Here is an 11,197-nt window from a genome sequence, read left to right as displayed (position 1 = left end):
TATTTTACTTCATTTTAAAGAATCAACATATTTTTTAGTATTTTTTAAATAAAAAATGCATTCAGATCACTATTTAAAAAAAAAAAAAATCTGATGTAAAATTCAATTAGTAAGTCGTCATAAATAAAGAGCAAAATGTGTGTAATTTGTAGAACCAGAATTAAAAGACAGTATCTGCATCATACAAGAAATCATTCGAGCATGTTAATTGTACAAAAATATGTCTTTTGCATTCCTTGTTCATGTGTGATTTTATACTTCTATCATGTTTTCGTAATAAATAAATAAAAATAATCATGACTTTTCACTTATGTTATCATAGACTTTTTTCTTAAATCATTGGGTGAAAACTGCATTTTCTATTTACTTTGATTATTTTCAGTATTAAACATTGTTTAAATATAAAAAATTAATTCTTCCATCCCTTCATGATTCTAACAACACAGATATTGTCAGTTTTTTTTTATTTTTCACTTGAACTCAAGGTAGCATAAACCATACATTGCTCAAATTTAAGACAGAATTAAAACACATCAAAACAAGGTGATATGCCGCATCAGAAGAAAAACAAAATACAATAAATAAAGCTTCCTCTCTTGTTTAGCATACCTGAATAAATGCAGACTCCACTTGGAGCGGTCTGCCACTGAACACACTTCAAAAAAATATATCAGGTATCCTTAGATAATGCTACACAATGAAATTTAATCAATGGTTTGACACAACATAGAATTTATTTTATCTTGTCTCTGGTGAGAGTCATTGGTGTTGACTCCAAAGGCATGAAATCTGACAAAAAACAAAACGATGTTATTGCTTTTTTTTGTTTTTCTCCAAGCAACTCACACTGCATGTACATAGATTATTTCTAAGCCTTTGTCAGGAATAATAAATAAGAATGATCGGCTCATGTGTGGTGTGATTGCACTTAATCCTCTTGACCCCTAAACACTAAACATACTGTCAGTCTAGTGTGGCAATACCTGTGTGATTACATCGGCAGAATGCTTTTACACATACAAGCACTAATGACAATATCTCTACACAAAGGAGGAAACTAAACCCTTATAGTGACAAAAGCACTAAATTCTATAAAACACAGGCAATCACAGATTGCAAATCTTAAGTAACAATGTCTCGCCCACACATTTGATCGGTGCATGTTCCCAAACTGCTGAAATGAGTTTTTAAGATGTGACTGGGAAAATGAGCGTGATCACATGATTCCACGAGACATTTAGCTCCTAAAGGTTATATACTTATGGGACATTCTCCTTTCCTTTCAACTACAATCCTTTTTTTTTTTTTGTTTGTTTCCCAGATCTAAAACAGTAGAAAATTGTCTGTAAAAAAATAGATATTGTACTGACAACCAATTGTAAGTCAATATTGTACTTTTTTTTTTTACAAGCAAAACATAAAATCAAAGAGGCTGTCAAGTTTGCATGAGGTGCCCCAAATGTCTTACAATGTACCTCTGAAAACACAAATGCATGTGCTTATACTCACTTAGTATAGAGTATTCTAACAATGGCACGTTTTACATACCACCCTTTTGCTTTTCATTCCAACTAACCACATCTACATAAACCAACACTGTGGGAAACCATTTGCTTTCTTCTGAAATCCTGAAAACAAATGCAAGGTTCATCTTCATTTTTACTGGAACTAACCAAGCAACAAGCCTGTTTTGCCATTTGGAGAAAAGCTAAGCAAATTTTTTTGCTCCCCATGTTCAAAGCGCAATTTCCAAATAAGAAAGTCTTAGAAAAGTCCAGCTGCAGATCTGCAACCCTGTGAGGTCTGATGCAAGAAATAAGCAATCCTGCAACTATTTACTCATATCGCATCTAATCTGCAAGGCCTCGTATAAAAACTTTGCTCCAACTTTGATGAGGTGAGGGAACTAGAGCTTATAAATTGCATTTACAATTAGGAGGCTCTTGAAAATTTAAAGCAAGCCTAAATTAACTGTACATTAAAAATCACCTTTGAGAAATTATGCATTTTTTACATACACAATCTCAAGTAGTTCAGGTAAAGTTACATTTGAAAGAAAGCAAATAATTTCCCAAACTGTTCCTCAAGAACTGAAGATTCTAAATCTGTATTCCACATGCATCTGCTAGTTTAGTGAAAACTTTCCAAAAATAAATACTTTAATTTGGTTTGATGGGGAACATGCAATACCGCTGATTACATTTCTATGAAAGAGTGAAAACAGGTGTGTCCCCACTCAGACTAAGTTTCCCTTTTATGACCATATTACAGTCAGGTAAAAAAAAACAAGAAAATCTCAAGACATCTTTGCAAAATCATCAAGTCTTTTCTGTTAAGACCGTAATACATCCACGCTCAAACACTCGCGCACACAGGAGTCCACTTCATGAAACAAAATCATTGTGCGTCCATTTGTCACATGAGACAAAGAAAAGCAAAATCAAAACAAGGCTAAGTCCATCCTCCAGTGTGGTGCGAAGGATGCCTTAATGCTAATGCAGGATATCAGGAATGGCAATTCATTTGGCTGCAAGAAGATTCGAAGGGCATGGCACGTTAGCGGATGGGGCAGAATTGACCTGTGCTTTGTTATTAGAACAAAGGATGGAGTCGAAAACAAGGAGACAGTTTTTCTCACGTTATCCTTCTCATTCTTCTTTTCCTGTTAATCCATTTCTGCTTAAAATGTTCTTCACTTAAGGTCTTCCTCTATAGTAGTTGTGCAGATCACAGTTCAGTCCATGTGGGGTTTCTCAACGCCACCCTGAGGAAAGACAAAGGCGAAAGGAATCAGCTGAGATGAAAAAACAAACTCAAATACACGAGTAGAGACATTGAAATGTATCGAAGTCTATGACTAATGTCAACTTTCAGTCATAGGGTATTGTTGTGTGTTTGGCTTGCAAAATTATATATACATATTTTTTAATTCAAGCTAATATGAGTTTTCCATTAAAATATACAGGGCTAAAGTATGAAGTCATATTTTAGGACTTTATAGTCTGGATATGTATTAACAGAAAAATAGGTCTGACCCCCCCAGAAATGCTGGGTTCTTAATGTCATCAAAGATCAAAACCAAAATTTCTAAAAAAAAATAAGTGGGTTTTTATATTCATTAATATAATGTTGACATACTTTTAATTTGGATTTGATTGACAACCAGTGAATAAATGCACTACTAACTATTAACTCTAAAACTATAGTGAAAAAAGCAGTCCTTAATAGATTGCATGTGGGACAATTCTGCTAAAACAATGTTCCACCATACCAAGCTTACATATAAATCTCAATAAAGATGCTCTGAAAACAACAACAAAAAAAATGGTGGTGCAAAAAACAACTTAATTCTCCCCCTGATCCTTAGCCGAAGTACCAGAAGAAGGAAAAATAAAATGCAGCGAACAAAACTCCCAAGCTCAGACTTGTGCCAGCATTCCACAGGCCTCATCGTAAACAAAAACAACAAGCAGCGAATGACCCTCTGGTCAGCCGAGTCCTGACTAGCTCTCATTGCCTCGCAGCGACTGTGAAAAACAAGAGCTCTTAATCTGCTTTCACGCTCTCGCTGAGTCAAACTGAGGGAGTGACGGGACTCTTACTTTACAGACAGAATGAGGTGAGGCTTCCAGGCACAAGCTTAATGAAGACATCAAAGCTGACTTGATGGGATAATTATGACAGAAAAGCAAGGGGACTTGCAGGGGAGCATTCAATGCTCTTTGCAAAAAATTTAAACCATTTCACAATCTTATCTGCGAGCTCTTTGGCTCTGCTATATAATTGCTAAAAAAGCATATGTGGCGAATGGGAGCCCTTTAAAAGTCTTTACTTTTATTAATGAATGGCATGGAAGCTGATGGAGATAAATGCAGTGGAGTTATTCTGAACAAATACAGCAGAATAAAAGATATCTCAGAATTTCAGCTTAGTAGTCAACATCAAGTCAATTATGTGACATATTCCACTAAAACATCTGGAGCGAAAAACTAGTTTGATAACCAAATGGCCACTGATTGGTCAATGGGAATGATACAGATTATCAATAGCAGAAACAAAGGGTTTTCATACTGTTATCAAAGGCAGATTTATTGATCTAAGAACAACCAACATTCTTAAACTGTGTGATGTAAATGTTGCGTTAGGCATCAGTTTGCAAGTTTAACCTTTTGTATAGAATAAAAACCCAGAAGAAAAGGCAGCAAATGTTACCATGGCCAGTTGCCGTCCGATGTTACCCACAGTGACACCGCCTGAGAAGAATATGCAGGGGAGCCAGGAGCGCACATACAGGAAGTCTGGAGATGTGTACCTGAAAAAGAGGACATGAATAAAGCGGATTATTAAATAACTGTTAAGGTTTTTAGAATAACTAATTTATAACTGAGCAGTTCTGGATTTGAAATGCATTTAAATTGCAGTAAAACGGTTCATAGACTTTTTTTGCCTAAATTTGATAAGCATATTAGGGCAGTTAAGCTCAAAATATTTCAAAATTGTAATTACCTAACTACAATGCCTCCTACAGTTTAAGTTTCAGAAAATGTTGTTGATGGAGGATTTTAGTTAATGATTGAAACCCCTGAGGCTAAACGTTGTTATATATGCACTTTTACAAATTTACAGAGGGGCTGGAAAATACTTAAGTGAGAAGTTTGATTTTAATAACAGACACATAGTTTTAAGTCAGTTTCACTAGCAGATTTCTTTTGAAGATGTGCAGGAAAGGCATGGATGTCAGGTGATAAGTTCCTTTATGGCTTTATTGCTCCTCTTCATTATGGGATTTGTAGTCTTGTCACACCATGGTGTATATGGGTGTATATTATATATTGAGGAGGTTAATAAGAGAACATGTAGTTTAAAAAGTCCTGCAATTATAGCTTAAGCATGTGCAACTATATATAAAATTTTACTGTCAGCTTAAATCCCCCAAGAGCCAGGTTTCCTGTCTTTGGACCAACACGTACAACACTGTGAGCGAAAACTGTTTGACTCACTGATAAACTCCGTTGTAGACCAGCAGCTGTGTGATGACGGTAGCCAGGAAGGCGGTGGTGATGCCCAAGCCAAAGCCACTTCTGGAGCGGTCAAACGTCCACCACAGGCCCAAAGATAAGGCAGCCAGGGTCAGGGAGAGCTGCACATTGTTTGCGAAATCTAGTTTCTGGGTTAGAGTAAGTTAAGGGCAAAGTCAAACAGATTGACATCAGAACGGGAGGATGTGTAGGACTGTGATCTCAAGCAAATATTTGTCTGACCGATTGTGACTGAGTTCCATCAATAACAAATGTAAAAGTCGGTCACTGTGTCCAAACCGTATCCTCTGGAGGAATTTACAACAACTCTGAGAAGAACTTGGTTTGGGAATCAGCCCTTTGAGAAAGGATACAACACTTGCGTGGTTGATTCCGACAAACACTGCGATACATCTCATTACACTGGCCCACTCTCTCTTGAACTTGTGCGGCTCCCCCAAATGGCTGTCGAGGCAGGGATAGAGAAGGCCGATAACAGCTGCAACAAAAAAAGAGGAACAAACAGGCCTGAATTATACAAGACAAGCACAAAACTGTGTGACCCGCAATCCTGACAAAGCTGTGAAAGATTATCTGCTGAACATGAGTTTTTATACTTGGTGACTCATTTGCACTCATGCAGGGTACTGTGAAAGTATTCAAATCCTTTAACTTTTACAGCCTGTAATGTGTTTTATTAAGATTTTATTACAAAGATCAATACAAATTAGAGGATAATTGTGAAGTGGAATGGATACAAGACCTAGTTTTCCAAAATATCTGAAATATCTGGACTTCAATACCTTCCTTCATTTGTGAGATCCCTTTAAAATACATTGAAATTTGTAGCTAAAATGTGCCAAAAATATCAAGTTTGAACTTCACCGTTTTTGTGGTTAAAAACTGATTAAAATTCATTTCAGAATAAATATTAACCCTTCCTTATCTTATACTTAAAAGCTAAAAGCTATTTAAAAGCTTATATCTTAAGCTAAAAGAAATGATCAACAAAATACATATACACCGTTTCAAGTACAGTAAAAAGACACAAATTATTAAATGACAGAATTAAGAAAAAGAATAAAATACACAAGGAAGAAAGTGAGGAAAGAGAAAAAGAAACAAAGGAAAAAATGAATGCAGGAAGCAAGTACAACTTTTAAACAACACTATCGGAACTCACACGGCGTAAACAACACATGAAATAAACACAATACTTTTAAAGATTTTATCAGGTTATGTAGGAACCCTGTCAACATGTTGCTGCACACCGTCTTAATTTGATGCGAGTCCATCAAATTAAGAGCTAAAAGAAGGCTCTTACACTTTTACTTCACAAGAGAAACATCTGGTGGTAGGGAAATATTTGTCTGTAAACTAAATTAACTGGATTAACACAAATCCTGGATATCTAGGTAAGGCAGTCTGGAAACCAGTGTTGGCAATCTACAAGTTCTGCGAGTCCATCAAATTAACTAGCTAATATAGTTGTCTTATGTGTGTGGATCTCTATATTAATACTGAAAGTTTGTTATTCTGGACAATAAACAGATTACCCTGTAAGCCAGTAAATCTAGCTGATATTTATTTTCCATTTTGTCTAACCAAAATGACACTACATATATTTTCAAGATAAATTTAACATAGCCGTCTTAATCAATAGCTTACTGTTAAGCATCTAGCCCATCGCTGGCCCTAATTAACTAGTCCACACAAAGGGAATCTGGAAATCTCCAACATATAACCACCTGTGCATTTCTTTATGTTATGCACAGGTATATATAAAAATATATTTATTTATATTGATAATAACCTTTTTACAGCAAGGAAGACTTAACATTTATTAAAATAGAAATGTGTAGCTAAAATATGTTAAGGAAAATTTGTTTAATTTAATCCTGCTTGTTATTTTAAATTACATAACCCCATGTATAACTGCTTAAATGGCTTTTATTTAATTCAATGCATTACACAGCAGCTGCCTTTTCCTCTAATTTTGTGAAAGGAAATACAAAAATCGTTTTCAAGGAACTATAAAGTTAAATAAAAGACAAAAAAAAAAAAATCAACATCATTTTTTGTTTCATTTCTCTTTCTGCCTCGCAGCACATGGGGGGAGGAGCCAAACACGGATGTGTCCGGGGTTTTCAGGGAGGCTCTTCAACTCACCCGTTATGACATCAACCAATGAGCGCACACCTCACGTAGTGTGTAGCCAATCAGAAGGTAGGCATCTCTATTACGTGTCTATACTCAGGTTTTTTGATAACAAGCTGGCTGACATACCAAATTTAGGCTGTAGCTTGTGAATGATAATCTTATGTACCTGCAAGGAAATGAACAACAGAAGGAAGCGCCCTACTTGCTCAATACATTATTAGTTTTTCTACATGAATAAAGGCTAATGTGTCATTTTGTCCCTAAGTTAGCAACCACTAACACACGGTAGGAAAGTGTTTTATAAAGTGAATGGCCACTCACCAGCTCCTGTCCCGCAGCATGGCGGGATCCACCAGGCAGATGACAACAGAGTTGTCATCACCTCTTCGGGAAACAGAGTGACATTTCTCTGTATCTGCAGCAAGTTGAGCACCAGCGCCAGAAATGCCCCCACTGTGAAGAGGACCAGACCCCTTCGGATGAGGTTGGCGGTGCGGACGTCGTGCAGGGAGCCGTAGGCGCTGCCAAGCATCGCGGTGATGATGGACATCATCTCTTCAGCTTTGGAAGCGAACCAGTTCGCTCCGGACGAATGCTTGGTTTCAGCCTTCGGTGAACAAGAGCAGCTCCAGCAGTGGTCCTCTAGTCTGGGCATTTGGCACTTTTGCTCTATTTGTCATAAATAGACAGATAAGTTTTATTAGGGTGATGCTGGAAAAAAAAAGGTGTTAAGTGAGACGAGTCAGGATTCTGGCCCCCTTACCTTGCTCTCTAGACGGTTTCAGAGTCTGATTCAAACAGAAACCTCCACGCCTGCTCATGCAGCCAGGATTCCCCCCGCTTTGTTTTCCTGCTCCCTACAACAGTCACACGAATGACGTTGTTTTGTTCATATCTACTTCGGTAAACACACCGTGTTGCTTCATTCAGCGAGTAAAGAAGGCTGATCGTACCAACAAGAACAGCAGCTTCCTCTGCAGAAAACAATCTCAGCTGTGTCGGGTGAGAGTCGGCAGCCAATCGGAGCGCGGCGGCTGATATGACGTGACGCCTCTGCCCCGCCCCTTCGTCCGGTTCAGACAGATGCACAGAGATTAGGTGGTTCTGGGACAGAAGTGAAAGTAGAAACCGAGCAATACTTCAAAACCTTGACTTCCAAAGAGAGATATTTCCAAGGCATTCATCAAAAACTTCGCTGTGTTTCACAATCAGACGATAACCAGCAGGGTTCATTTTTACCTATTTAGTCGCAGTTTAATGACAAACATATATTGGTTCCAATTTAGTCAATTTATTTATTTTCCCTATGGGGTTTAATTCACTGTCACTGTAATTCCACATCCCAAAATCCAGATCATGTCTAAAAGTGCAAGCGGCACTTTGCTGGATGTGGGCCCATGTGGAAGTGGCACTATGTTGCCTTATAAGGGCTGGGCTTCAGTGCCCCAGGAACCAGGACACTTATTTTGAACCACCTCCAGAGTGGTTCCCTAATTTCTTTACTCCAGATGAAGTACACCAGCTATCACAGTCTTTCTTCATCAAGAACGAAATCTTGAATTAGGGTCTGGAGTCCTCAACAGAATTACTAGGGTAATAGAGCTACCCAAACCACTCCAACCCTCTTGTGGTAACATGGATACGCACATTTCCCTAAATACTCCCTGAAGGTTCTCTGAAGGATAGGTTCAACATCACAGTGTGACCTTCTGAAGTATCGGGTGATCCATTCTTTTTGCAACTGTTATCTTCAAAGAACCTTCAGGGAAATGTTTCAAGAATGTTTCCCAAAAGTTACTGCAATTTTCTCAATGCAACATCAAAGTATTTTAAATGATAATATAGCTGAAAAAAATAGATACAAGAAAATATGTTTACCAATCAGCTAATGATCCCGTTGGGATGGAGAAGGTGAAGAAATCCTTAGTTCTTACTTTAAACACAAACTTGCCAGGTTAGCGTTCATGTCATTCACAGGTACTCTTATATATAGGCGGGCACTGGTTAATGGGGTTAGTGGCACAGCCTTTTTTCTTCTCTGTTTTCCACATGGTGCAGGAGTTGTTGAACTTTGGGTCAGTCTGCAGGAGGTGTGGCTTAAGGGTGTGTGGAGTTCTATCACGTCTGTCTATGATTTTGTTATTGGCATGAGGGTCAATGACCGCCATCTCGATCGACAACAACACAGATACGTGTTTTAATGTACCTACCCTCCTCCAGAGGCAGCAGAACAGCAAACACACACTCTCTGCTAAAATCAACCAGACGACACGTACATGCACAGATATTTCTTTGCCTGTAGATGTGTGTATTATATGTAACACTGATATTAATATGCTAAAAAAAACATGTTTAGATAAATACAGTCCTCACTTCTTTGATGATGTCCTGTCAATTGACTATCCAGGTGGATGTCAAATTAATGATTAAAAAATAATCCAAATTTCTTTATCCTAGCTTTTTGCACTTTATGAAAAAAAAAAAAGTATGTAAATCAGCAGAGTGGCAAGTGACTTTCTTTGACATATAGCAAAAGAAATACACAAATACAGAGAGCAAATTATTTTAGATTGTTGGTATATTTCTTATGGCTTCTCGTGTCTTATGAAAATACATTTGTGAAATATGCTTTTTTACTTTGGAGTCAAAACTAGTCTGGATACAGCAACGACTTTTATTCGCCCTTCAGGCCAGTTACAACAGAAGTACAATCTTATTTTTATTGATGTTTCTTTCATAGTTCCCCTATTAGGTGGCACATGAGATATAAGAGAAAGCAAGCAACCAGCAAATGAAATCATGAAATGAAAAAAAAAAAAACAAAACAAAACAAAAAAAACATGAAGTCATTTTCTGACTCATAGACCAATAACGCACAAGGGAAACTATTATTAGGTACAGCTTGCTAGTACTGGGTAGCTGCTGACTGCCGAGGCTACTGGAGCAGCTGTGCTAAAGAAACAAACTAGATGATTTGAGTTTTGTAACAAGATGGGTTATCATCCTAAAAGTAGGCATTAGATGATGGATACATTACGGTTCCATTGGTTCCATTACATTGCTTCTTGATTTGAAAACCAGCAGGTGATCTTCATCATGTTTAGATGACTGAACACATTGACCTGGCTCAGTTGTGTTGAACAGTTGAACCTTTTAATCTGCCTGGCAGTGTAGAGGGCTTCTGAATTCAGTCTTTTGAACCTTTTTACTTCTCTCTGCAAAGATAAAAATGGTAAAAATGGAAATCAGAAACACAATATGAATTATAAATACAAGGATCCCTGTTACATTTCTGGGACTTTTAATGTCAGGGTCAAATATCCCAAGCTGTAAATCAAATATAGGCCAATATATAAAAGCCAAAGCGTCCTACTTTGTGTTCCAACTGTGACATTATACATTTTGAAAGATAAAGCAGCTTCAGAAGGAATTTTTTCAAAGCATTACAGCTTCCCCAATACACATTCAAACTGACCGACTTTAAATTGGATTCACTTGAACAGAATGAGAAAAGCTGTTCTCTAAAAAGGCACCGATAACTGAGTGGTTAAATATAAATGTCACAGTTGCACTCTGCCTGAGCCGTTTTACCATACTGAAGCAAACAAGTCAGGCATGGAAATATGTTGAGGTTGAAAAGTTAGCATTTGTCTCCCCAGTTTCATTTCTATGAGATGTCCTGATGTTGGCAGAAAGCGGAATAAATAAACCGTGCAATGGTGAAGAAAATTGTTTTCTTTTTTTTAACCAGAACAGGTCTTATTTTCTTTCAGGCCATAGCTTTGAAATATGCTTGAATGTAAGATTACTAGTCTAGAGGATATTTGCAAGAACTGAATTAACATAGCAGTCCATATATAATGATATCAATCATATTACCACAACCCAAATTACAGGGAGGCCTGCGTTTAATGCCTATAAATCAGCATACTCAAAATTTTTCATAAAAAGAGATTAAAAAAAAGATAGAATACAATGAATGATGTAGGAAGCTAGATTTGGCCTTTGGGATCCACAAG

The 11,197-nt window shown here is 37.3% G+C and overlaps 1 protein-coding gene across 1 annotated transcript; it reads right to left on the bottom strand.

Moving 5' to 3' along the window:
* Nucleotides 1–447: 447 nt before the first annotated feature.
* Nucleotides 448–9,164, bottom strand: insig1 (insulin induced gene 1). Its single transcript, XM_032551052.1, has 8 exons — nucleotides 9,057–9,164; nucleotides 8,132–8,282; nucleotides 7,942–8,035; nucleotides 7,500–7,847; nucleotides 5,393–5,517; nucleotides 5,001–5,167; nucleotides 4,213–4,312; nucleotides 448–2,764 (listed from the first exon to the last, which is right to left on the bottom strand). Exons 3-8 carry the CDS (start codon nucleotides 7,997–7,999, stop codon nucleotides 2,735–2,737), a joined length of 828 nt encoding a protein of 275 aa, XP_032406943.1. The 5' UTR covers nucleotides 8,000–8,035; nucleotides 8,132–8,282; nucleotides 9,057–9,164; the 3' UTR covers nucleotides 448–2,734.
* Between the last annotated feature and the right edge of the window lie 2,033 nt (nucleotides 9,165–11,197).

The sequence above is a fragment of the Xiphophorus hellerii genome, chromosome 21 (genome assembly GCF_003331165.1).
Source record: "Xiphophorus hellerii strain 12219 chromosome 21, Xiphophorus_hellerii-4.1, whole genome shotgun sequence".
NCBI lineage: Eukaryota > Metazoa > Chordata > Actinopteri > Cyprinodontiformes > Poeciliidae > Xiphophorus > Xiphophorus hellerii.
This window is presented reverse-complemented; position numbering and strand designations above follow the sequence as displayed.